The following is a 27,005-nucleotide window of genomic DNA, read 5'->3' as shown; positions in this document are numbered from 1 at the left end:
GCATAAACGAATGCTTTTTACTTGATAAATGACAAACCGCTAATCAGATTTTGTATTTGATTCATTCTCTGTTGATTGAACAGCAGATTAAATAGTCATTAGATAAATCATTACAACACTGTTTATGAAATAACACACTGGTTTACAAGCCTGGACCTTCCTACAGGCCCTCTACAAGTATTCGCACACACCCAGGCCACACAAAGTGGCACTCTCACATGAACACACAGGTCAGGTCCATGTAGAAACTATAATTCCTTGAATTTCCTTAGTCTCTCAGATACATATAATAATTCTTTCACTTTGTGCCAAAGTACCAAGCATGATATTAAATCGGTAACAAAGTGGCGGGAAAAAACACTGAAAGCCGAGACATTTGCACATTTTCTCTCTCCTGGCCCATTGAGAGTTACTGGCACACATACAGAAACACACATATCCCTGCCGTGATACAGCTGTCTCTACGTCTCCAAAGTCTACAATCCTCAGAGGTGGAACCAATTGCTGCTGGGGACACAGAACACACACAACACACACAACACACACTTTGCTAAAGAAAAGAGGTGGCCATTAACAGGCGTTGGTTTAACTGAATTAGCAAATGAACTTGCCTGACAATGTCAGTGTCAAACCAGCAGTAAAAGCTATCCAGTTTATATGTCTGTGCATACACTCTCACATCTGCTGTAATGATTAACCCGTACAAACAAACGTAGGCAGCATGTGCACACTCTGGGCTGAGAGAACCGTAAAACACAACACTCTTCCCTTCAGAGTCTACAGGAATCCTGCTGATGATCCGACAACCCCGCTGACCTTTGCCCTGCTGGGTTGATGTGCCGTAGCAGCTGCGTTTCCCATTAAAAAGGAGGGCCGCGGAGGTGTGTGGTGCCGCTTGAGTGCATGTTGGAGCTTCTGACACCCCCATTCCAACCTTACAATCTTTTAGATCTGCGTTTTGACTGGTGAAGATTTGGGGGAGTTAAGTCAGAGGCTACAACCACATTGATACAAATGATGAAGTGAGGGGGTAAGGCAATCCTGGCAACTGATCTAATGTGGGTCAATAAAACTCATTACCTTCATTAAGCAATGAGGTGGGATTGGGTGAACCTGCCAGATTCTATGCATCAACCCTATTTGTAATCTTGAAAGTCAATTCAAGGGAGCTCCATGGGAAATCAGTTCACGAATGGGGCGGTTTCTACAATATTTGTGTGTTACAAAATGAAAAGGGGGTTGGGGCCGCTATTTAATTTAATAAATTAGAATGCAATTAGTTTCATCATCTGGAAAAAAAAACATTATTCAGCAATGTACAGTAGCTATTATAGAGGCACTAAAAGAAAGCAAATAGGAGGGGGGGGGGGCGGACTGGAGAGACCACATGCCGTACTGACATCACCACAGCTGTGCTGAGTGGGCTCATACAAAACACCCACACATGGCTCACATCCGGCAGCAGTAGTCATCAAACATTAGCCCAAAGTGGCGATCTTTGCAGAGCACTCTTTGGCTCATTTCAAATCCAGGCTCCATGTAAATCAAAGACTGGATGTTAGGTTAGATTTTTAACATCCATGCTGACAATGAGCGTCGAATTTCCTCCCAGGTCTCTTTTTTCTTTTTGCTCTCCTAAATAGGGACAGGACACATCTGTAGCCGCAGACTCAACATCACCAGCAGCGCTCTCCTGAGAGCTACCATCTTTGCTTAGAGCAGCATTTTGCTCTTTAGCTTCGGCCAGCAGCTAGCATAATTCACTCAGTATGTCCCACATATTTGGTGGAAAAAATTATTTGTATGAGTATATCAGGTTGGCACACTGTTGTTGCTGGTCAATCCTGGCCTCTGATATAGAACCAGGTAAATTGCATCTTATCTTGTCTTTTCACCCAGCGCATTATCATCATTGGCATACGGTGACAAGCCTATACCGCTAACTTTCTCCACACCCTCATTTAGTTGTTTTTTGCAAAAGTCATTGCATTTAGAAAAACCTCATGACATACACGCAACACCGTTTATGATTAACAACATAATGAATTCATTAGTGAGTGCACAAAACAAATCAGCAGCTCACAAAGGCGGAATCAAATTGATTGTTGGATGTGTCAGGAAATTCAAAGTTTTGCCATGTATTTTACTGATAAGATTTCAGAGCTTTAAAAAATATGTGAATTACTGATGATGCTAATATATACACAACACTGACAACTGTCAATTTTTACAGAAGTACGTGCTCTGAAAGCAAAAAAAAATAAGTCCATGAAAGTGATTCTAGCAGACTAATTCCAGGATAAGTGCTGTTTGCCCTACTGCCCAAACTGAGATCCAGTGCAAAGCTGTTAATTTAACAAGTTCAACAAAGTTCATTGCTGTTCAACCGTAGTCTGTGAATGTCTGAGCAACAATAATCCAGAGCACTTCCTTATGCAAATTAGGGAAACAAGCATTTGAATATTAGTGGGGAAATTAACATTCGGGTTGCAAACTGAAATTTAGAGCAGAGATACCCTCAGGAGGTTCTAAAGCTTTAGCAGATAATCTTTTCCTATACGTAAATCAGAAGAGGATCCAGGTTTGTTTAAACCATCCTGTAAAGTCTGGCCATGTAGTCTGAAAGAAAGCTTCAATTTTACACCTTCCATTCACAACTATTGATTTGCTGTGTGTGGGCAGCTAAAAGGAGCAGAATTATACATGGAGAGGAAGATTCTCTTGTAAAAGAAAACAATTAAGATTACTATATTGTTTAGGCTAGGCAAATTAAAAAAAAAAAAAAAAAAATAAAAGGAAAAATTAAGAAAAGAAAAGAAAAAGTGTACCCTGTGTGTTACACAGAGGCACAACCTGACACAGATCAAATTAACCATGTTTCACTATTCAAATCAAAGAACCTGAAAAGACTTTACAATGTTACTTTTTCATGATGCAAAAATTGCTTTCAATATCTTCCTCTACAAAACAGATGGGAATATAACACATTCAATAATGTGATACTTTATTGATCCCAGCAGGAATTTAGTGATTTTGCTTCAGGACACTTCTGCTGAGTGGATCGTTGCCAAACTGGGGGCTTAAACCCTGGATTTTCCAGCTGAACAGTCTCTCCAACCCCATTAACATACATGAGGGAACAGAATATTAGAAAGATATCTTCATTTGCACTCCAAAATACACCCAAATCACTACAGAGATGATCTATCGCCTCTGACACAATTTTAACAAAGAGACAACAAAATAAAGCTTCACAAAGATTGCCCTAAACTGTGTACAGGTTTACATAATGAACAGGTAGCTCAGTGCAAATTGCTGCATGCCAAACATTCCGCACTTCTAGCTTGTCTAATGTGCAGATCTGCAGTTTGTCTCCCTTTTTGTTTTTAAATTGTAAATTTAATGTCTTTGAGTTTTGCATTGTTGGTTGGACAACAAAAGGAGTTTGAAGACGTCATCTTATTTTCTGTGAAGTTACGTTGGGCATTTAACACTATTTCCTAACGTTTTACTGAAGGACAGAACACATTGACGAATGGAAAAAATAATAGACAGATTAATGGAAATAATCGTTAGCTGCAGACCTAAAGTATACTGATTACAAAAACCAGAATAATAATCTCACAATGACATGTGAAGATGAAAATCGAAACACATATTCTCCTCTCATCACATCTTGTTGACCGTGGTGAGGGCTATATCAAGCTAAGAGGGTAGAATTAAATATGAATAATTGTGCCTTATCTATTTTGCTAGTTAAACCTGCTTAAAGCTACTAAAAACATCTGATAAGTGACAACCAAAATTTTACTTTAATTGCTTAAAGTTAAGACAAACTATTTTGCCAGTCTACAAAAGATTATTATGCTAAATGCTGCATCTGATTAGGGAGATTCTACCATTAGACTTCTAAAAACTACAAGACAATCAATGAAAATTTAAGATTTAACTGTTGTCCAAGCAATTTAATTATCCATCCCAGAGTAAGCCAGAGGGGTGATCAAGTCATTGGTTAATAATCAGTCTCCCATCCCAATATCCTTGGCTCTAATGACCACCCCAGGGCTGAAAATAAAGAGCACTGGGACTCCAATAGTTCTTCTCAACAACCTAAGTCCTATTCAAACAGAATCATTACAGACACAAATGTATTAAATTGCTTCTGTGCTTTGCCAACACTTCAACTAAAGCGGAGATCTCAAAAACAGGCCTGTGGTCAGTACATTATGTTACATTATCGTCGCATATTCACCGTGTAAACCAAACAATTTGCACATAACGAGCAGGGTCTGCACAGCCCACGCCTGTTCAATAGCCCGTGTCATCTTTCACTGGAGTTAATCCAGTCAGAGGCTGAATTGACACCTGACCTGTCTGATATTCCTCTGCTGAATTAAGGCTAGTATGACCAAAGGGGAGTTGAATGAACATTTGCATGCATGAGCTGTAAAATCCGACACAGTCCATGTGCGTCTTTATAGCAATGCTACACGGACATATGCAGCTCTTACTGTTGCCATGCAACTATAAACCCTGATGAATCCGGGTTCCAACTTACTAAAAGTTCAAATATTTTTGACTTATTGTGCTTTGGCTCACAGTTCTGAAACCTTGCTAAGTTCCCTGTGCTGCCAGCAATGCAAAAGCACATGTTTCCATCGAAAATAATGAGTAAAAGAAGGCAGCGCTGAAACAAGAAGGATCCCGGTGGACGAGGAGCCTATGTTGGCGCCTCTGTGTGCATTCACAGTGCCATAAACACAATCTAAGCCCAGAGGCCTATGCTATCGCAGTGCCTGGTTACATCCTGAAAAAGCTAATCGAGAAGACACTATGAGGAAAATACGATCAAAGGAAAAATGTCAGTATAAATCCCGTAACTTCTCACACACACACACACACAAAAAAAAAAAAAAAAAAAAAAACTTTCTCCAAATGTACTTATTAACCATCTTTCAGTAGAAATTACCCTGAACATGGCTCCCTTTACAATCCAAGTTTAAAGGAGACCGATTAATGAACAGTGATGTTCTCAATCCCACCCAGCCAGGCTGCTCCTCTCCGACACAAGCCGATCAGGGACAATAATAGATGACTTCTCTGAACAACAATAGAAGACTGAAGGAGGGACTGGCTGGATAACAGGGTTTATGTACAAGTTTGAAAGGAGCTGTGGGCAAAGGTCAGTGAGAGACATGCAAGTATACAACAGCCCCAAGATCATCCAACAATGTGAGATAAATCACCATGACAACTCCTACTACATATGGCAGGAAGTAAAGGACAAACTAATTAGTACAAATTTAATAGGGATTAGTATATGTCACCCACTGTCGATTATAGTATTTTTCAATTTGTGTGCCCTGATCAGACACTGTTGATGAAACATTCATCTCACTGCCAGGCTCTTAAAACAAAATTCACCAACAAATATTTCATGTTCAGACATTTCTGAACTGACAGCTACGTTTCAGATTCAGTCAGAGTCAAAAAAAAGAAATTCCTGGAATTCTTTTAAAAAGGTGGAGGAACATGAAACAAGGTATTGAAAGCCTGGTCGAGGCCTTTACTGACATCATATTGTCAATCAATTTAACACACTGAATGGACAAATTATCATCTTGCCTTCAATCCATTTTGTGTCAATCTGGCTATCCCCTTATGTGACAAAATTGCCTGACCTCTGATACAAAACATACTTAACCTAAAATGCAGGAGCAGGAATACCCTCTAACCAGAAAAGATGGAATAGGGTTTTTAATGGTGGTTTCCTGTGGATATAAAGTATTTCAATTTCAAATTTTAATTAACATGCTCACATTTCTGCTGTCTGCCATGTTGTCTACTACCTACAGTGGTGCTCACAGTAAAACATGAGGTTAAAAACAAAGTCGGAGAGTGCTGCAGTCAATGTCTGCTGGAATTATTTATATCCTTAGCCTCAGGGCCATCCCATTCCCAACTCCACTTGTCTCCATTGATCTGCCTCAGCCTCCCTTCCCCTCCCACCTTGGGGCTGAGGAAAAATGATCCCCCCTTCTTCCTGCAACACATCCCAAGACACCAGGACTCAACACACTTGATCCATCAACTGCAGTTTCACAAAAGAACTGGCAGGATGAGAAGGATTTTCTGGGATTTTCTGTGACATAAATGTGGCATCTCCCTTCTTTACTAAGGCTTACGATATGCTCCTGTCCAGACTATTGTTCAGTCATGTATTACTCTTCTACTGACCTGCCTGGACTGTGTGACCACACCTACAAAACTGCTCAACACACTCAAGAAGTATTTGTGCAAATACTGTATTTCTCAGGCTTCGCTTATGGCTGCAGGGAGCACCAAAAAGTCGGGGGTTTCTACATTTTGGCCATAAAAAAGTAGCCTGGATATATTTACCTCTACGAATGTGGTACCCCACGTAGGCTATACAGGCTTGGCTATGTAATTAACAATTGCAGAAAAGACAACATGTTGAAGCTGACATAATTGCACACCTAATATGGCAAAACTCCCCTCATCTGCCAGCTAAGATGGATAAAACTATCAAAAAAGTTATATATTGTTTGATCTTGGCCTGGGATCAAGCAAAATAAATTATGATGGGGAAACACACTTTTTCATAGATTATTCACAGTGGCCAGTGGAGCCAAAGAAAATATTTCCACTTTCCTGTATTTACCACCTTGGCTAATTTGTACTCTCAAATAACTGCACCAACTCTTGCCAGTGACTCCATGTATCTGTTACTGGAACACCAAGGTAGTGGCCCTGGACCAACCATCAATTAGTAACCAAGGCAACAGGAAGTCTCAGGATAAAGAACAGGGCCTGAGGCTCTGGAGAGAGTGTGCCTCTTTCCCCTACAACAAACTTAATGGACCCTCAGACCTCCAGTGAATGAAGCTTGCAGGGGGGAGGGGACTGACTGGTAGCCCAGGACTGTGATGGGCCTGTCAGTCTTCCTGCCGCACTTCCAGGAGAAGTGGGGCCACGTGCATGCTGTTTCCATGGCACCTTGAACCTTTGGTTTAAAAGCCATGGTTTAAAATGTGCCTCTGTCAGTCTCGTGATGTCTATGAAAACATAAACACTTTACTATTGTATCTTAAAAAAAAAAAAAAGAAGAAGAAGAAGACGCTATGCCTTCTGACACCTTCATTGAGTGTTTGACCTGCCAGCCAATCTGCCTCTAACTATATGCAGGTGTGGCTACTGTCAAAAAGGAAAATCCATTGTAGATGTGCATCCAGATGATTCTTCCACATGTCTCCTGTTTCAAACCCAGGCAAACAGTCTGTCGGCTAAAACTGAGAATTCATTTCTTCACCAGCTGTAATAAATGGCATTGGTGTAGACATATTGTTAAACCTTGCACTTTTCAACCACACGGTATATTTTAAACAAGGTAGAAGGACACCAAGACCTATACTACTCCACATATTGAACCTGTAATCAAATAAGTTTATGTCTGAGAAACGTTCCTACTCAAGTCTTACACATCCACTTTCCTGCATGGAGGTCATGGTGTCAGGCACAGTCTGTGACACTTGATATATTATACAATTTTGTGTTTGCTATTAAACCCCATATTAAGTTAAATTGCACTGTACTTTGAAGAGCGAATTCACCTCGCCCGCCCACTGAACTTTCCCTCTGACAAACCAGCGGGCCTACAAACAAGAGCAGCACCCAGACAAATTAAGCACGGCCCCTGCAGGTGTGCTTGTGTGTGGAAAAGCAGAGGATAATGTTAAAAACACCCCAAATACTCAAAAACCAAAAAAAACAAAGAAAGTGGGCATAGCAACGACAGTACTTACTTTCCAATCACCTCGCACAGCTCGTAGACATCCTCGAACAGCACGTCGTCGTCCGCCATGGTCATACAGGTAAACGAGGATGCTCTCCACAAGATATCCCACCCACACGGGTTTTGGAGGATTCAATGACAACGTATTTTCTTTCTGAAATGAGTTGCTGTTGCGACAGACTGCACACTGCTGGTAATTTCCACCCCCCAATGTCAGTGTCAGGAAAACCAGCGTCCACTCAAAGAGTCCAAGTTAGCCGGCTAGCCACATTAGCTGGCGTCCAAGCCTGTCAACTCGGCGGCCCCACCTTCTCCTGAGCTACTCTCCTGGTAGGCTGGCTGGCTAGCCAGCGAGCTAGCTAAATAGTAACCACAGACCAGACCCCAGGGCGTGGAGATTTCCTCACTCGTTTGCAGAAATACACCCCTCTTTGCATGCCTCGGCTTTGTGTCTTACTGCTGTCTTACTGCCAGGTACAAGACTCCCTCAGCGGCATCCACGGACACTTCCCGCACCGACCAAGATGCTCTCTTCACCGCAAGCTAACGGGGCTCTCGAAAATGGTTGGCTAGCTGGGTTAATATGAGCTAGCTGTCGATGGAATAACCGGTTGGCTCGCCCCGTTATTGCGCCGAGCACACCCAGTGTGATGGCTTATCCCACCGAAAACGTAATGTGACCGGGCTGCAGTATGCTTCAGCTTCCCGAGCCCAAATGGAAAACCTTCACGTTCATGTCGACGACTGCTCTGCTGCATACACCGTCTATGCTGGTGAATACTGAAATTATATCATATCCCAACGCAGCCCACTCCTCGTCCACCGTTGTTCCAGTTCGTGTGCTGGCTCAGATGCTGGCTGGCTTTGACTGGCTGTTCCTCCGACTTCCAGAAATGCCAGGCCCCTCCCTCTATCGTCCAAGAAACTGGTCCGACCAGAGCCGAAATGGCCCGGGAGAGTATGGCCCAGATTCGTATTTCAGAGGCGCCCGAGCCAAAATGGCGTTCGAAGGAGCTCCGAATTAGGCGCAGTTTCCTAATCTCCTCCAACGGTTGCATCCAGCGTATCCCGCGCAAGCGTCTGCCATCCAAGCCCCATCACCTTACGTCAGCCTTTCCCCTTCTTATCCCCATCCTTTTAACATGCAGTCTACGGTATTCCTCTCAAAAGTATCTCCCCTGTCAGTTATCATTTATTTCCCGTCTACTGCCTGCAAGCCATACGAATAAACAGGTGCATTTTCTCACACATAATACAAATATGGAAGACTGCAATTTTCAGTGATTCCCAAATTCCCATGGGTCGTTAGGGAGGTTCCGCGGCAAAATGAGGGGCAGCTTAGTGTCCATATTATTTCATTAATTTGACGCTGACAATTGGATAGTGATGCAGATGTGTTTATTATGACGTTCAATTCTAACCACTGGAATTTTAAATGACTACCTAGCAAATCTAAAGCCCTTTTCTCCTCTGGGTATTGGGTAACATTTTGGCAAAATGCTCCTGAGAAAACGTGTTGGAGGCGGTTATTGTGCAGTAATGTTACGAATAAGTTGATTTACTTCCATGTAATCTATCTGCAGGTGCAGCGGTTCCTGTGATGCAGGTGCGGGGAACCAGGTGGAATTTCCTCAGGTGTGGGAGGATAAACCCAGAGATGCGTTGGTGATGCCCCCTAGAGGTGATGAAAGGAACCATACACCTCCCACTTCTCCATTTTGAACACCCTCTAATGTAGCAGAGTATATTTCAATATCACATGAGATAAACTGAAAGGAATCACAGTGAACGTCTGATTTATATTTTTAGATCAGGGCAGAAAATATAAACAGTAATACCATCATGTTATAATGGCACAGTGGTCTCACTTTTTACCCTCTTTGTTGCAAATGATAAAACAATTCTCTGTAAGCACGCTCCACATAATTCAGCAATTCACCTAATATACAATTCTCACTAAGTATAATTTCTTAAAGTATGGCCATGCCAATAACTATTTGCCTGTGTATTTGGGGAATGAAACCTTTCCACTACCTACAGACTTATACTACGAAATATAATTTACAAAAAAAAAAAAAAGGTCTGATTTTAAAAAATGTATTGATTTTAGTGAAATAAAACTAAAATGTTAAGATTATGATTGAATGGAAACCTAAATAATAATTTCAAGTATATGTTGTTTGACCTATCAGTGTAAAATGTCCTTTATCTAAAATCCCACCAGTCTCATCCAATATCCCAGGTTAAAACAAACTCAAACAAACTTATTGCAGTAATATTGAATGCTAAGGACAAATCAGCCAGGTGTTCCTCCAATGCCAAGAGACAAAACAAAGTATTTAACAAAAAAGATTAGTTCCCAAAAACAAAAGTTTGACCTGGAAGACATAAGCACCAAAAAGCAACAAATGTTCTCTCAAGCATTAAGTTAAATTCAGCCATGCAGATGGTGATAAACAAAGACATCTGGTGCCACTAGAGTGTGCTGTTCTCTAATGGCACCCTCTGCAGTTTCCATGGCGCTGCATCCCTTCTGCTCACACATCACCTGCGAGCTTCCCCCATTGGTTGAAGCCCACCAGCAGCTACCACTAATGCGATTGGCTGTTGATGTGGTCATCATACTGTATGTATGGCAGTGTGTGTGCTATTGAGCAGCCCTCCATTCAATACATAGGCACTTGCGAAACGTAGAAACGCACACACGTATACATACACACAAGCTCACACAAATAGAGGGCAAGGGAAAATGGAAGACTAGAACCAAAACTATAGAGAAACATAAGTGCGGTTAGTATAGGGTAAGAAGGAGAGAAAGAAAAGAAGAATAGAAAAAAAGTAGGGAGACACCATACACCGTGAGAAAAAAAAATGAAAAAGAGCACAGTTTCCATGGTAACAGGGAGGGGAACCGGTTTGGCGGTCGCATGGGAAACTGGCAGCTAGTGAAACATGCGCACACACCAATACAAATACACACACGTTTTATTTTCTTGGGAGGATGTTTCATTGAATTACACGAATTCCCCAGAGACTCAAATTTAACCCTAACCACTATACACCTAACTACACCCATTTCCCTAACCTTAACCTGAAGCCTTAATGGAAAACCACAAATGTCATGTTTTGTTGGGAATAAGCTTGTTCTTCCCAAATGGAAAGTGAATTCCAATAATGTGAGTAATACAAGTATACACACACACACACACACACACATATGTATCTGCACATTTTATGAATGTAAATTTATAGGCCCTCCCTTCCTTCATTTCCTCTTCCCTTCCCTTCCCCTCTAAAGCTATATGCATCAGTCCTAATGGTTTAGTCTTTTTAATCTTTTTGATTTGCTGTTTGGCTGTAGAACATTTGCTGTCCTTCCAGGCTGTCCAGTTATTGCTTATAAACCTATATCAACTGTATAACACTGTAGAATAAAATTCCTCATTTTATATTCTATAATAATGATGATTATATTCTGAAGTAGTTGATAACTGGGCACATCCCAAGAAAACACAAACAAAAAAGGAGCGGCAAAGTTCAGAACAGAAAAGTGAGACATTTCATCTGCTGAATTTTTGCAGAATTGCAGCCACAAAGAAACAAAAAGAAAGAAGGCTTGGACTGATAGCTACTCAGGTACAAACAAATAGTATTTCATTTATTTAACCATGTTCAAATTAGTGGTGTGTTGTTGGTTTCATGAACGTTGTATATGATTGATAATAGCATAACTATGAGATTATTTGGTATAAAATCAGATTTTCCTTTCCATGATCACTACTTTAATAGTGTTTTAAATTTTTTGTGCATATTCCTACCCTTCTCTCGCCTTTTATTTCTCTCTTTTCACGTCCCCTTTATTAAAGTTTGTATATTAACACATTTTTATATTTGCTTTACTGTGAAAAATAAATATATAAAAGAATACAAAGTCCACTTCCTGTTTGGATTGATGTGATTGGCTAATTCTAACCGCGCAGACTCCTGGGAAAGCGCGATGTTCAAATTTGTTTCCGGTTTCATTCGGTAGGCCAGACATGGAACGACATCATAACAGGTAAAAGTCTATGTATTTCATAATAGAAAAACACACTTTTTTTCTACAGAATTTTTGCCTTCGCGAAAACAAAAACGGCATAATTTGGTCGACAATGTATTACGACTCCTCTAGCCCCGACACTTTCCGCCGTCGCCCTTATGGGGAGACTGACGCACCAAATAACATTCAGTAATCGAGGAGTTTTTTGTTACTTAGACTTTCGTCAATTCTTCTTATCTGGTAAATTACTATATAAAACATTTTACGAATCGTTGGCTTCAACTCTTCTATTTGGCAAACATCCTGTACCAAATGGAGCACTGTATTAAATCGAAATTTCACATTTTTATGTTTCTTCTCTTTTTCTCTCAGTAGTCTTCCTCCAAAATAAAACAAAGGAACGGAAGCCAAAACCGATACGCGAAGTGTTTCATGTTAAATTTTTCTGTCAAAGAGAAGCATTATGTTATTTTACGTTTCTTATTAAGTTTCACATTATGATACCTTTGAAACGGGAAAGGAGTTCACGTATAGTATCCGGACAGTGGTCTCTCTTTGCTATATAGTTATTGGAACATAACAAAGCAGTAGCCAGTTAGCAAAGTTTTTATCCAACTGATCTTTAAGTAATACTTCACCCAAAATCTATCTTTTGAGTATGAACGATTGAACCCATTTGGTATTGACAGGTGGTTATATAAGTGTGAAATTTCATTTTACGTACACGGAGGGTATTTTCAACACTAGCTCTACCACAGTTTGGCTTCGGGTTCTACAAAAAGCAATGTAATGGCTACCTGGGTTACTAACTGGTACAGTGAACACCAGAAGAAACGAATGTGATGGTGGTCTGTGTGTGATTTTTCAGTGTGGTGAGGACTCCCCTCAACAGTGTTGTAGTTCAGAGGAGGAGCAAAAGCAAGAGCTACAGGCAGTCGTACCGCAGCTGCTTAGGTGCCGGTTCACGGCTCGGCTTAACTCCAGCGTTTACAGCTCGGAGACTCAACGCCAGCAGAAGAGCTAAAAGGTCACACAATATCAACGTGAGTCAATGCAAGCCACCGTTGTCCATGTTTTTATCGGTTTTTGCTCCATTAAACTAGCATAACAAACAGCTACATTTTCATTTCTGGAGAGAGAGGAACGCGTAATTGTCATCTTCTCTGTCTTTCCTTGGCACAGGAGAAGGTGAATTCAGAGCAGCTGGCCTTGCTGTTGAAAACGGAGTGGAAGCTGTCGTACGTTACTCCTCTGTATCAGTTCAGTCATACCCAGCTGAAGAGCTACTCCAGGCAGCTCTCAGCATTTATTGCTGCAGAGAAGCAGCAAGGTCTGGCAGTGGAAGTGGAAGGATCACAGAGCAGCTTCAGAGTGTCCTTCTCTGTGGTGCAGGGAATGACCGAGACCGATGACGATGCTGAGACCATCCTCATACAGGTAAGCACAGGATTCTGTGGAAGCAGCAAAGCTTTCAGGCTGATAGTGTTACTTTGTGTCATATGAAAATTATTTTTCTTTTTTTTGAATTCTAAGCCAGTCTTGACCATGTAGATATGCAGTGCAAAGATGGATTGATGATTGATGCAGCGCTTCAAGATCTGGAGCTCAATCAATGTCAAATATTCGAATCTTAACGGTACTTTTAATTGAAACTACCTGCAGTGTTCTGTTTACCCAGCTTAAACATACTGAAAAAGCCCTTGATTATTTAGAATTTATTTAAAAAATGTTTGTGATCCCTTCATTCAGATATAAATGAAAAAAAAAGTATTGCTTAGCAGAAGCAGGCTATATATATATATATATCACTCAAAAACAAAGAGAATGGTAATGGGCAAGTCCTAAATCTTCCCCTTCTCATAATAATAATTTTAAAAAAGGACTTAAATTGTATTGCAGTGCATTTTGTATCTTGAGTATGCCTTGTGTTCTCTGTGTGAGACTGAAACTGCATATTTTTTTTGCAACTGTTCTCTTCCCCGCCACAGATCCATTCGAAGCCTTTGTTTAGTAGGCAGGACGACCCCCAGAGGTCAGTATGGAGCGGCTGGCTGACCTGCATCAACGGCAACCCCGATTACCTGCACTCACTCCCGAAAGACTTCATCTGCCTGCCGCTCTTCGGCAGCAGTGGGTCCGACGTTCTCACTACTTTGGTCCATTCGTGGTTCCAGCAGACATTTGACTGTTGCTTTGGGCCCCTGGAAATCAGCCATACCAGCCTACAATGGCTGGTGGCATTATGGACTAACTGCCACAGTGAATCCAACATCCAGCACCTGAAAATGATTTGGACTCTTCCAGTTGTGCCACCACTGCAGATCACCTACACAGTAAACCCCCAAGACGCCTGGGAGCTGTGGAGCAGTGTGAGAAAGGATCCACAGGAGGAGAATGAGGAAGGGGAAGGGGAGGAGGTGGAGAAGGGGAGTAGTATTGATATTAAGGACGTGATGAGGTTCATGCAGGGGCTGAAGAGCCACTTCTACAGACACTTCAGGCTGGATCTCTCAGCAGGAAGTCTGAAGCAGGTCTCCACAGCACTGGGTTCAGCCAAGTACAGCGGCAAGATCAAGGTACCATCTGACAGAAACAGCTGTTCTCATAAAGTTTTTCACGAGATACTTTTGTTTTCATAGTGTTTTTAACACACATACACACACACACAGAGGAAGATACTCTAAGTGATGTAAGTGTACTAATATTTTTTTTCCTTTCCTTTCAGATCTCCAACAGCAGATACATGATCACCACCCTGACACTACTGACAGAGTGTGCCCTCCTCAAAATGCCCATCTGAAGAATAAAGACTTGCAATAGCAGCATTCAATTGAAAAACAGTTACTGCCTGGAAAGACTGGACATGCAGCTCTATATTACAGTCCTTTTTTTTAAAACTATGCTACTTTTTTTTTTTTTAAATTAAAGTAAACCTTTTTTTCACAACATGAAATGGAAACACATTTTTCACAATATTATCTCTAATGAAAGAAACCACAGATTCCTATTCTGGCTATACTTTCCTGTCATTATCCAAAACCTAAACAGCAATTAAATACAGGTAATCTTGTGGCCATAATAACTATTATGTATTGAGGAAAATGTCCTTGTGTTACGAGTTTACCATGTTGTCTACTTTGCCTGCTGTGCTGGCAAACATTCTTAGGTTCCACCCATTCTTGTAAATACTATACTGTATATATTAATGTTGTTGCTTACATAATTTAGTCATTTATAGTTGTAAATAAAAGCAAAAAAGGACAATGTGATGATTAACAGCCTGACTCTATTGGTTCAGGATAGGTTCCGATTTTTTAAATCTTGTCAGGTGCCCAGCTGGCCATTGAGAGCCACACAGTCGTTTTGTACAAAGATGTATTCGAAAGTTTATCTGAAGTTAGTATGAGGCTCCAACAGTCCGGGTTGACCGATTAAAGTGGATATTTTCCAAAGTTACGGTCCTTTGAGTGCAAAATCCCACTAATTGCTGCTATTCCTATAGTAGCAAAAATACTGCAGTACCTATAGTATGTATACTAAGTATGTTTGTGTCTGTGAATCGATTTTATTACGTCATTGTATCTATCCTATTCCAGTGGTTAACTGGTCAGACAGAACATTAAGATTTTCCTTAGAAAGGGGGTAGGTTTTTTTTAATACAGAATACCATATATTTTAGTCTTTTTCCTTTTATTTTTGTTACATAGTGGTTGTTTTAATTCATTAAGTACCCCATTTCTTTTTTTTTTTTATTGAGAATCCCACCCCCCCCCAAAAAGGACATAATCAACTTGAAGCAATATGATTTCCCACCCTTGTTAGTCCCTCACCTCCCAAAAACTCAAATCATTCTTTTATTCTGACAACTCCAGAAAAACATTCAGTCTTTATTTTATGTTACTCAAAACAAAATCAGGCAACTTTATTTCAAAAGAGACATCCAACGAAATTCGTACAGCTCAAAGTTATCAAAATAACAATAAATAGAAACAATGAGGGAATATGAGCATACAAAATGCTAGTTGGAGACATAACTAGCTCTGAAAAGTTACTGTATATTGCACTGGAAAAAGAGGCAAAAAATAAAATAAGCAACTTGTGATAAACTTAGCTAGCCCCTTATGTGTGGAGTTCCTTCTGGATAATTACGTGATGATACACAACTCAGCAGCATCGCTGTTGCGCGTTTGCTACACCAACACTACTAAATGCACAGTGACAATAGCGAGGGTGTAAGAGTCGCAATTGCCGCTCCATTATTCTCTTTAATGACAGGACCTGTGTCTCTTTTAGTGTCTAGCTTGTGATGGTGGTAGGGCACAGCAGATGCTCATCCTGTCATTAAAAGGTATTGTGGAGATGAGGATTATGGGAATATAGAATCTGTATTTAATACTGTGTAGGCAATTTGATGTAGAGAATAATAACAGATTTATCATTAAGTTGGGATTTATGTACATAGTAAGAACAATAAGAACTCCTGCTCAGAGTGAAGAAAAAAAAGCCTTTGCTTAAACCCCCAGCCAGTGTGACAAACTTTAAAACAGAATTGTGTTTGCTTACATGCTTAAATGGCACATAAACTCGCCAAACGTCACAGTTACGTAAAAAATACCTTTAAGCACAAGACTGGGGGATGGAGTTAACTTCTTACTCTGCTGTCTTCCATGTTGTTTATATAATTTTTACAGTTCTGAAAAGGGGTCGGCTATATATTTACAATGGCGCCACCCACACATGCCGACCTGGAACAATATGAGAACAGCAATCACCAGGCAAATGCATGAGGGAATGGACAATCGTGACATATCTGTGCTAATTTGTGGCAGCTTGACATATTTAGCACCCTGGCTAAAGTCTTCACAGTACAATCCAAGAACCCCAACTCCCTACTGACCCCCTCGTACACACTTAGGAATGTGTCCTTGACCAGCACCACCTCACAGGAAATAATTCGGTTAGGATTGATTTCAAAGTGGAATACAGTTAATATCACTGCCACAACAGTTCATGCTTTAATGTTCATTATAACCCCCCGTTTAGTTCATTAAAAGATAAAGCAGTGGACACATGGGGCCGAGAGGTAAACAATGGAGCGATAAGTGACCTATGTAGTGATGTGATTCACAGTAAGAGGAGACTGCGGCGTGTGCAGCAGCTTCAGGAGGCCAAACCTAGAAAGAAGCCGCCAACGAATCCACTGGACAGGACGATGTTCCTCTTTATAAAGTCTGTGGCCTGCGTAGGAGAGAGAAAAAAAACAAAACAGAACGAGTCGATAAGAGCTTACGATTAACATATTGATTAACCGATGAACAGGTTTTAACCAGTTGAGTGATGCCGGAAATATAGCAAGGAAAATAATCAGGATTAAAAGAAACTTTAAAAGGGAAATACCACATATTAAAACCCTCAACGGACCTTAACCTAAAGATTTATATACATTGAGAATGGATACACCACCAAACATCCTTACTGGTGTCAATATTTATATATAAATACATCTACTAGCTCTCTTAAGCCTGCTGTGTCACAGTTAGTGAGTGTAGTATGGCTAACAGCACACTAGAGGGCATCGCTGCTTTGCAGATGAACTAAACTTCCCCAACCACAACCAGGACATCAAAGAAAAAGACATACATTTCTTCCTAATTAATTTCATGTCTGAAGGATGTTAGGTGTGGGGCTTGGTGCTTTTTTGTAGTTGGCAAAAATAAATGTTTGATTTAGTTTTAGCAACAGTCAATTAAAAATAAGCAAAAGCGTGAAAGAAAAAGCAAGCTTTGTTACAGGTACCTTTACCTCCTCAATGAATGTGTTTATTTCAGGTGCTGCTTTGTTTGCTTTCTTCTTCAAGTGCTTCTTTGCTTTGTTCACGTCCTTTTCCACCTTCTTCCAATCTACCTGCACATAGCCACTGTGATTGGCGATCTGTGGAAAAAGTCATAGTCAGATGTCATTCTGCACCAATAGTGTGGATATATTTAATGATCCTTTATTTTGTACTGCATTTGTTTTCAACTCAGCTTTCCTATTAGAATCACAATATACCTTTTTAGAAATATTTGGTTGGAAATTGCCATTTGACATGACATTTTATGCTGACATAATACAGTATGTCTGCACCGATAAATCATGTTTAATTGCACTCCACTTGGCTACTGAGCCCTTGTTTGGTCTTATCTACGGAATTTTTCTGTGCTGTATTGCGTCACCATATGGCCGTTTTGATATGTTCTAGTGATACATAATGTGTGTTTTATTGAGACCCTCTAGGCTTATCTGCAAAAAAAATTCCCTTTACGTAATCAAAAAAAAAGCATTCAAATTTCATTAAAGGACGCAGATGAGTCTGTATGCGAATTATAACTTTGAAATGTTATGGTCTTCTTTGAGTAATAACTGGTGATTTGTTCCAGGTCAAATATGTTTTTGGATTTAAGAAGATGAGCCATTGTCAAAATATATAAATAAGTATTCAAGGAATATTTAGTTCAGGAAGATATTTTTCCTGACCTTGATGAAAATGACTGAGAAAGAACCAACATAAATTCTCATCTCGGCCTGACAATAAGTGAACTGTAGGGCTCTTGAGTTTATAAATTAGGTAATCATTTCTTTTTTGGGTACAAAAAAATCTGTCTTCGTTCCACACCTGAAGCCTTGCTAAAATAACAATAATAAAAATACAGAGAGATGCAGGGTTATGTATTCAAGGCACATTTTAAGAATGCCCACGACCCACATCTTGACAACTTATTTGTGTCGTAATCAGCTTGTGGATCAAATCAACTGGCTCTGGTGTAACATATTTGTGTTACAAGGAAATTTTAAGGGGCAAAATGAGACACTAGTAGCATTGCAGCACCCCATTAGAATCCATGGCCTGCATCCATCCAGAGCCAGCAGACACACAACACTGGTCTTTCTGCTGCAGTGAAGACATCAGCTGAGCATCAGGCCGTGCAGCTGACATCTTCAGTTGTCAATGAAGTAGGCAAAATAGGAATCTTACAAAGGATGCACTTTTCTTCTATCACTGAGAGACAACGTTGATGTAGTAAATATTCAATTACTGATTAACTTTTTGTAATGGTAGTCTTGCCTGTAAAAGAAGGAAACCTCCACCGACAGCGGTAGCAGCTATTTTCCCAACTCTCTGGAAGAGGTAACCAGCACACCTGTATGTGTTGAGAAGAAGGGAGCAGTGAAATTGTAAAAACAATATAAAGTGGACTTACATTGAACAGTGCAGACAGTTGCTGAATGACAGTACTTAAATATAATCACTTAATGACACATCATGTGTACTCAGTCATGTTTTTGCATTGGGCATTAACTGCCTTGCTAGCAGTATTTTCTGCTATTGATAGTTTCTACCACATTACTGAATTCCTTCAGTCAAGTTGAGCTAATGTTCTTTTCCCAAAATATAGTGTTATAGCAACAGTTGATCCAGATGCGACCCCGTGAGCAGATAGATCCCCAGCCCTTACCATCCAGTCACCCCTCCCATCATTAGCTGAGTGGCCACGGAATATTTCTCAGCAATCGGACCTGAATTGTTCCCAAACACCCTGCTCCACCACTGGTGCCTCCGGGCATATTCTGTCAGGTCAACAACTTCATAAACCTCATCCTCACTCTCTGGGTCGTCCTGACCTGCTATGAGACAAGGATAAAAAGGTAAAGTTAACAAAGAAAATACTTAAGATACACTACCACCAGGCTTTCCGAGTAAGGGAGAATAAGGGCTGTATATACACACTAAATGGCACTACATCTCACCTTACTTCACCTCGTTTACTTTATAAACGTATTTCAAATGACCCAGTTATTGACAGCATCCTATATGTGGCTGTCCAAACCCAAAACGTAAATGTGAACCTTCAAATCTGTAAGGGCAGTTCAGCTACTACAGGCTCCGAGGGCTGCCTTTTTTCATTCTATGTAACTGGCTCGTGAAGCTAATATTAGCTGGCTAGCGTCAAATGGCTACCAATTCAATATCATGCACATCGATATTGCCTTTTCGGACTGTTATAAGAATCGAGGTCAAGACCGTATCCCAATTTCATTACCGCCGTTGGAAAAGGTTATGAATTCCAAGATCAATGTGGGTATTAACGCCGGTATCTTTAACAAACAAAATCACTAACCTTCTCTGTGGTCCACCGTCGCCATTTTGAAGAAACCAGTTATGTCACCAGAATGTTGACAATACTAAACCACACCCACATTATGATGCTTTGCCACGTCAGTTGAAAATGCTCTGATGTCGCTTGATTGGGCTCGGCAATTTAGCAACTTTACCACAAAAATTGCTGCAACTTTTTCTCCGTACGAGGAAGATGTCAGAAAATTATGAGGGCACTCTGGAAAGCGCGAACAGAAGCTGCGTGGCTCGGAACGAATGATGCATTGCAGTCACCGTTTCACCAGCATGTAAGGGAAAACAACTGACAATCAAGTGTCGATACAAATCACTGAATACGAGATGACATTTTATCATATGGAGATTATTGCATTCGTCAGGGAAACAAAGCTCTTGCACTTTAATGCACACGGGTGATGGACACGTTGAGGATGTGAACAGTTTTGAACATGCTTCCAGAATAATCTCGATATATTAGATGAGTGGTTTGTACGGAGAATATGAATATTTAAGATAAAAGAATGATATAGCGGGGAAGTCATATGGTAGGATACGGGCGCTCCTATTGGCTGGAGAGGGAGGAGAGGGCGTGGCTACAGCGGCGCGTGGGTTCGCTTAGGTGACACAATTATAACAACTTTATCTTCGCGGCCGAAACGCATTTTATTGTCAAATACTCACATCTTGGATATTGTACTCAGTTATTCTCTTTTAAATAGCGGCACAAGATCACTTTGTGATGAAAGATGTGACGTTTGAGGAGCCACCCGGAGAGCGCTTCTGTCCCCCCTAAAGGATTTACTATATCGAATCGCATCTTTTCATCCTGAGAAAAAGTTTTTGATCATTTTGTTTACTTCAGTTTTTCTTCTTTGATTCGGCGGAGCCAACCGTTTGTCCCCGCGTCGCGATTTTCCATGCAATCGTGCGGTGTGTCTCTCGCCTTTGCTGCCTGCGCTGCTGCTCGGAGTCTCGGGTCGGCTTCTTCTAGTGGTGATGAGGAAAAGAAAATGGCGGCAGGAAAAGCGAGTGAAACAGAGGAGGACTTTCCGACACTGACAGCCCAGGAGAGGGACAGTTTGGTCGGGATCGACAGGTCGGAAAAGTAACCCCGTGCACTCACATAAACGCGCAGTTCGAAAATTGATTGTTTTCGTTTCTCGTGTATCGAAAATGTCTCTGAGCCGCTCTGCAAGTGATACTGAACCGCCTATGTTGTCTTCTTGTTTGCAGCTCACTGTTTGGATTTCAGAAGCTTCATGAAGATGGCGCCAGAACGAAGGCCCTGTTGATGAAGGTAGCAAAACTAACTGGATGTATTTTACTACCAAGCAGCACCCTGATCCAAGGGACTTACACTAACCTCCTAGCATGCATGGCAGTAAATTTGCTCTCCAAGTAACAAGTCAGTCTGAATGCAAGTGGCCCACTCGCTAAGGAGACCAAGGCCAGCTAGCCGCAGCCCCTCTTTTAGCCAGTCAGCTAGCTTGCTAGTTAGCTACTCTCATCCGATGAACGGCGACCCTGCACCTGCGGCTACGCGGTGTCGCTAGCCAGGATAGCCAACTAGCTACGGCTCTCTCGATTTAACTAGCTTGTTAACGTTAACGTATGTTAATGTTGGTTAGGCAACCGCCCTTCCCTGTTAGCTGGGTAGCTATTCCATACAACGTATCCCTGTGTACTTGCAATTGTACCACCAACAACACAACGTCGTCACGGTTTTGTGTAGCACATTGATTACTGGAAACATTGCACTCTAACGAGGAAAGTTTGATGTCGTCGGGAGATTGTTTTATTGCAAGCGTTAAACTCTCACATCTAACCTTAAACACATGAGTAGCCTTAAAAGGCTATGACCGTCCCGACGTTGATGAAAGTAACGTTAACGTTGTAGCCTTCTTCCAGGGTGCACCAAATACAGCTTTCGCGTTATTTGGTAAGGTTAGCTAGTGGCCGTGGCAATTGCATTGATCTAGGGTCTTGGCCACGGTGTGGTAGGTTGTTTTCGTGACATTGCATTGCTCCACTGGACGTACTCTCTAAGACGTGTCCAAACCGTTTTTCGTTTAGAATCAATGTGAACGAGTTGACAAACGTTACAAGTAACGTTAATGGCTGGCTGCCTGTCCAAGATGGCGGGACATGGCGGAGTGACACCGATAGCTGTAAAACCAATTTGATATGAATATATTGGTCCGAATCGTTTGTGTGTTTCCAAAGTGCTGTCTTAACTTTACCCTATGATCCTGGCTGTTTGTAAAGGCGTGTTCCTCTTACCGACCTAGGTGGTGTCAGGATCCTTTGTTTACAGTTTTCATTACCCGTGTTTGGTTCTGCATGTACTCTCGGACTAGAAAGCTACGTGTTAAACAGGCAGTCTACCTGTACTGAACACACTGCCTGGGCTAACAAAGAGCAGGGTCCCTCTCTAGTGAAATTATCTTCCACAGTGGATGATGTAGGAAAGATGGTGCTATTGACAGCTCATGGTTTGAGGGGCCATCCACGAGTCTGCTCGCTAGGTGGTGTGGGATACCTAGGAAGTGTAGGTATTCATCTGGCGTTAGCTGCACAGAAGCAGCAGACAGCACTGGTGTATCATACGTGGTAGGGAATCTGGAAAGCGTGCAGTGCAATCAATGTATTAGGCTTGAATCAAACTGTATACTTCCTGATTAAAAAGTGGAGCAAGTTTGTCAACATCTGTTACTTCTCTTTCTAGTGTTATTTTAAACAGGACTGATGCAATGGTTTAACACACTAATTGTTGTTTTTAAGTGTTTTATATGCTATGTTTGGTCATACTGCCATAAAAGTGCTCACCGGGCATCTTGAAACAATCCGCCCTGATGTATAAAGAAAAAGGTCTGTTTTGAGACATTTGGTTTGACGTCGGTGGTGCATATTATGGAGCATGTCACTCAGAAAACTTGTTCACTCTTGGCCTAGACAAGGGTTATGCTGTGCCTTACACAACGAATATGTTGCTGATGACACTGGTGGTTATGGTGGCTGTAACGTTTCACATTGTCAAAGCTAGATCATGTTCCACGGTTAGCGTCTGTTACCAGACTTTCCTGTTGCACTCCTGCACTTTTATACCTTGGTATAATATACATGCAGGTCCTATGCGGCGTACCTAGGTCGGGTAGTTAAGATGGACATGAAAAGATACATTCATATCAAACAAAAGAATGCCAAGACCTTCAACATTACATCAGTCTCAGCATGCCTAGGACCTCTTTTTATTTAACACAGACAGTAATGCCAAGCAAACCGATCTAGTGAAGGAAATTTTGTAGTCATCAGGGCAGAGACTGACTACCCTACTAAACAAATCAAGTGTCAGCAAATGTGACTGATCAACACATAATACTGTTGTTGTTGTTTTGTTTTTGTTTTTTTTGGGGGTTTTTTTGGTCAGTGTCATTATAACATTGTAACAGTGCAATTTTACAAACTTCTTTAAGCAGTGTGCGGCTAAAAAACTGTAATTATAAAGACTATAAAAGACTACGTTACTAAAATTGATGTTGACAAAACAGTTGTAAAGTAATGTCTTGTTACAGCTCCAAGCTAACTTCCACCCAGAAAGAAAAATGCAAATGTTACGTTGAAAAAGAGAAGAGAGGGTTGGTATTGAACACTCTTAATACCAAGAGTTTAAGTATTGTGAGAAATATTATGTTGGATCCATAGTGAGCAGTAGAAAAAACAATATTAAACAGTATTTAATTTTTGCTTTCTGTTTATCCCCAGAGGCAAAGAAACCATTAGTTGTTGGTGTCTCAGAAACAGAAGGCTTACTGCAGGTTTTCCTTAGCTTGTCTAAACTTCTGTCTACGTGAAGACTTGCATTGCCCTCACAAGCAATTATGTCTGACTCCACTGTCAGATATTTTGTATTTGAGTCTGCTGAGAATTATTAAAAATGCTTAATTCGCATGAACTTTCTCATTTTGTCACGTTCTTCATTTAAAAATTTTAAAGGTTCGACGCAATTTCTGCTCATAGCTTATTAGTTTTGAGTGACTACCCTGTTTGGCACTTTCAAGTGGTCAAGTCACTTCACTGTCGCTCTGTGTACATGCAGATAACAGTGGCTTCCACATTGCTGACAGAACTAGGTCACTGTATCACCACCAGTAACTAGGTTGCAATGACGTGAACTTACAATAACCTGACGGAAGTCAAGCTTTCAACTTGTGTGTTCTCTTATTGTTATTATCTAGGTGTGACTGTATCTCTATTGGTGATTATTTTTTCGTGGCTATTGTGCAGCAAGACGTAAGAGTTAAATCTTCACAAAGGCCTGACTGGTGCCCTTTCGGGTGAAGTTTGCATGTTCTCCCTGCGTTTGCATACTGTTTCCTCCAGGTCAGGAAGGCCATGCCAAAAGACATGCATGTTAGTTATTAGGACTGCTCTTGTGATGCCCTTGACTAAGGCACCGGCTGGGCACTGCGCTGAGATAGGTCATTTGCAGAGGACAGTTTTTCCCACAGGGATTATAGTATAATTTAAATAATACTATTTGCATACAGCAGTCTAACATACGTTTTAATTCATAAGCATGCAAACAGGACAGAGAAGTTATTCACTGTAGACACATTATGAATTTGGTGCTAGATTAGTAAATTAGTCAGTGTAGTCTGTTCACTTATACCATGCTACAGAAGTAGCATGAAACTGCAAACAATTTGTTTCACTTCATTTTATCTGTGGACGCTCTGTTATGCACTGGTGCCTCACAGCAAGGTCCTAGTTTGAAATCAGTCAGGGCATACAGACTTGCCTGGTCCATGAAAGCTAATAGGGCCGACAGCACCATAGCTTCACTTAAATTCCAGCCACACCGTGCACTGTTATGTGATGAGTGATTATCTGTTTTGGATCTTGTTTTATTTGTTCTTTAAATGTTTGATAAGTTAATAGCATGGTCTGCAAAGTAGCCGATCTGATGATGAAAAACACAATACTGAGCTGTAGAGGCTTAATCAATCTCCTTGAAGTAAAACATCTAAGTTTTAACTGGACTCACTGACCTTAGTGGTATTTCCATGTTGAGCGTTTCCATATTGTATAGCAGTTATCTGCATGATGTCTGTTCAAGGTGTTGTAGCAAAGAACCTGTGTCACATTTTAGCTAATCCAGTGAATTAAATATGGGACCAATAAAAGCATATCATTACAGGGATGCAAAAATCCTATAAAAATCCATTTTTGCCATTAAAGAGTTGTTAAGGCTGCTTGCAGGTCCTGCTCATTGATTGGCAATGGCCTCATACTCGCACAAGTATGAAAAGAATACTCTAGATACTATGGTATAAATAGTATGGCAAAATCTCTTCCAATTGAATAGTTGATATTGTCTAACATGTTTTGTGATATCACCAACCCTACCTGTCCTCTAGTCCCCAAGATTTTCAGATTCTTGCGTGATGCTGGATAGTGAGCCTATCACTTGCCATTTGACCTAATTCTAAACTTGTATTAGGAAGTGTAATTGCTGATAACAGTGTTTACATCAGTTGTGTTAGTCTGTGTCTAAAAGGGTGTGCATGTTTTCAAAGCAAACCTAGATATAGTTTTAAATCTTGTCACGCTGCCTCAGACACAATGTTGGCTAGGTATTTCTTTCAAGCTAGTGTATAAAGACAACATTTGCGTGGTTTTACATGATACCCGAATCCCAGGTAATATTGTAGGTGTCTCCAGAGATTTAGAATGATATTGCTTCCAATTGGGGAAAAAATCAGTGCAGTATTATTGTAAAAATATTACGTATTCTCCCTCACTCAAACGTAGTAGGTCACTATAGAATTAATTTCTGAATGCTGTTCAGGGGTTTTTGAGATCCACCTGTGACTCAATACTTGGCAAATCCAAATTGTATTTCTAGGAAACATTGCACAGGTTGATACAAAATGAATGGGACAACAACCCTGACTAAAGTACTGTGTCAGCATAGTCCTCTTCTACTAGTCAGCCATTCAGACTAAAATAACTCATCCATCTAGTTTTGTTTTTCCGCCTAGATTGGCTCTAAACTTGTGGTGTTTTTGAACCCACAGATCACAACATCTGTGGTGTGCCTGCTTTTCTCTGAGATTTGGTCTGTTTGGGAATGAATGGGACACACTGTACACTTGACAAACTCTGTGTAAATATATTCTGATTGAGCAGAAACACGCACAACTGTTATCACATGCATTTGTGTCTACATGCAATACTAATTTCTCAGTGAAAGGGTAGATGGGCACACTTAGTCTACATGTAGCAGATTTTAATCTGAGAATAACAAGTCGTCAGCCAAATATTGTGATGTCCATGATGGTGAAATGGTCTCTCTCCTCTACTTTGAACACAGAAAACACAGTAGGTTAGGTTAAATTTCAAGAAATAGCTAAATAGAAATAAATGGCTAAATAAAACAAATCAATAAGAATGGGTTTGTTGTTTTTGAAGTGCTAAGTAATTTCAAAGCAGTCGGGGTTTTTATCCCCTTGAATAAATGAGTTTCTTCCAGAGAATAGATTTTGATTTATAAGTATGCATGAATGTGCCTTCATACTTACCCTTCAAACCCGTGCTGTATGCAATGCTGTAGCTGTTGTGCAGCTCCTCAGAAATGTAACTAGACGTTGAGGCTACAGTGGTTACGGTGATGACGTGGAGGCTGCAAGAACTGTGACTGGTAAGCCTTGGCTGCTTATGTTTTCTCTTACTAGTTTCCGATGCTGGTCGAGATTGTTTATAGTGATGAAAACATTAAGGAAGATGAAGAAAGGCACAGTGATCTGCTGCTTTTTATTAACACACATCTAGAAAAAGACCTTCCATTACAGAACTTCTTTTCACAACGATCGCTGTTCTGTAACACAGTGAATGATAGAATGGAAACACAGTGGTTGCATGTAGTAGTAGCCCTTTTGCAATAGTCTCCTATTCAGTAATGAGATGGTGCACCTTCCAATCTTCGCTGGAATCACAAA

At 40.7% G+C, this 27,005-nt stretch overlaps 4 protein-coding genes across 13 annotated transcripts in view; 2 read left to right on the top strand and 2 right to left on the bottom strand.

Annotated features, from left to right (window-relative positions):
- Positions 1 to 8,094, bottom strand: part of LOC120798324 (peripheral plasma membrane protein CASK-like) — a 40,829-nt gene extending 32,735 nt beyond the window's left edge. For all 3 annotated transcript variants that reach the window (XM_040142546.1, XM_040142547.1, XM_040142548.1), the window contains exon 1: positions 7,824 to 8,094. In XM_040142546.1, the coding sequence (XP_039998480.1) occupies positions 7,824 to 7,888 (65 nt within the window). In that variant the 5' untranslated portion in view covers positions 7,889 to 8,094. The remainder of the gene's footprint in view (positions 1 to 7,823) is intronic.
- Positions 7,785 to 15,456, top strand: cenpl (centromere protein L). 3 transcript variants are annotated; one of them, XM_040142552.1, is made up of 8 exons: positions 7,785 to 7,892; positions 9,397 to 9,494; positions 11,395 to 11,449; positions 11,844 to 11,870; positions 12,721 to 12,895; positions 13,035 to 13,289; positions 13,841 to 14,428; positions 14,578 to 15,456. In XM_040142552.1, the coding sequence occupies exons 4-8, from the start codon at positions 11,851 to 11,853 to the stop codon at positions 14,650 to 14,652; spliced, it is 1,113 nt and encodes a 370-aa protein (XP_039998486.1). In that variant the 5' UTR covers positions 7,785 to 7,892; positions 9,397 to 9,494; positions 11,395 to 11,449; positions 11,844 to 11,850; the 3' UTR covers positions 14,653 to 15,456. The 3 variants fall into 3 exon arrangements, with proteins under 3 accessions (XP_039998486.1, XP_039998484.1, XP_039998485.1); XM_040142550.1 differs by having other exon boundaries at positions 11,794 to 11,870; positions 14,578 to 15,455; XM_040142551.1 differs by lacking the exon at positions 7,785 to 7,892 and adding an exon at positions 8,484 to 8,586 and having other exon boundaries at positions 11,794 to 11,870; positions 14,578 to 15,455.
- A 1,377-nt stretch (positions 15,457 to 16,833) lies between these two features.
- On the bottom strand, positions 16,834 to 21,486 carry LOC120798293 (FUN14 domain-containing protein 1). 5 transcript variants are annotated; one of them, XM_040142495.1, is made up of 5 exons: positions 21,371 to 21,486; positions 19,349 to 19,517; positions 18,958 to 19,033; positions 17,649 to 17,783; positions 16,834 to 17,090 (listed from the first exon to the last, which is right to left on the bottom strand). In XM_040142495.1, the coding sequence occupies exons 1-5, from the start codon at positions 21,378 to 21,380 to the stop codon at positions 17,013 to 17,015; spliced, it is 468 nt and encodes a 155-aa protein (XP_039998429.1). In that variant the 5' UTR covers positions 21,381 to 21,486; the 3' UTR covers positions 16,834 to 17,012. The 5 variants fall into 5 exon arrangements, with proteins under 5 accessions (XP_039998429.1, XP_039998426.1, XP_039998424.1 ...); XM_040142492.1 differs by lacking the exon at positions 21,371 to 21,486 and adding an exon at positions 20,899 to 20,984 and having other exon boundaries at positions 19,349 to 19,514; XM_040142490.1 differs by lacking the exon at positions 21,371 to 21,486 and adding an exon at positions 20,012 to 20,155.
- LOC120798292 (lysine-specific demethylase 6A-like) overlaps positions 20,902 to 27,005 on the top strand; it is a 29,427-nt gene continuing 23,323 nt past the window's right edge. For both annotated transcript variants that reach the window (XM_040142489.1, XM_040142488.1), the window contains exons 1-2: positions 20,902 to 21,103; positions 21,241 to 21,304. In XM_040142489.1, coding sequence (XP_039998423.1) covers positions 20,925 to 21,103; positions 21,241 to 21,304 — 243 coding nt within the window. In that variant the 5' untranslated portion in view covers positions 20,902 to 20,924. The remainder of the gene's footprint in view (positions 21,104 to 21,240; positions 21,305 to 27,005) is intronic.

This window comes from Xiphias gladius, chromosome 13 (genome assembly GCF_016859285.1).
Source record: "Xiphias gladius isolate SHS-SW01 ecotype Sanya breed wild chromosome 13, ASM1685928v1, whole genome shotgun sequence".
Taxonomy (NCBI): domain Eukaryota; kingdom Metazoa; phylum Chordata; class Actinopteri; order Istiophoriformes; family Xiphiidae; genus Xiphias; species Xiphias gladius.
This window is presented reverse-complemented; position numbering and strand designations above follow the sequence as displayed.

Coding starts and splice junctions, on each gene's coding strand:
- LOC120798293 (XM_040142492.1), bottom strand. CDS start 20,926: ATGGAAAATCGCGACGCGGGGACAAACG. Junction 19,034..19,348: donor ATGGGAGGGGTGACTGGATG/GTAAGGGCTGGG, acceptor CAACACATACAG/GTGTGCTGGTTACCTCTTCC. Junction 17,784..18,957: donor GAGGTTTCCTTCTTTTACAG/GCAAGACTACCA, acceptor CTTTTTCCACAG/ATCGCCAATCACAGTGGCTA.
- cenpl (XM_040142552.1), top strand. CDS start 11,851: ATGGAACGACATCATAACAG. Junction 11,871..12,720: donor ATGGAACGACATCATAACAG/GTAAAAGTCTAT, acceptor GTGATTTTTCAG/TGTGGTGAGGACTCCCCTCA. Junction 13,290..13,840: donor CTGAGACCATCCTCATACAG/GTAAGCACAGGA, acceptor TCCCCGCCACAG/ATCCATTCGAAGCCTTTGTT.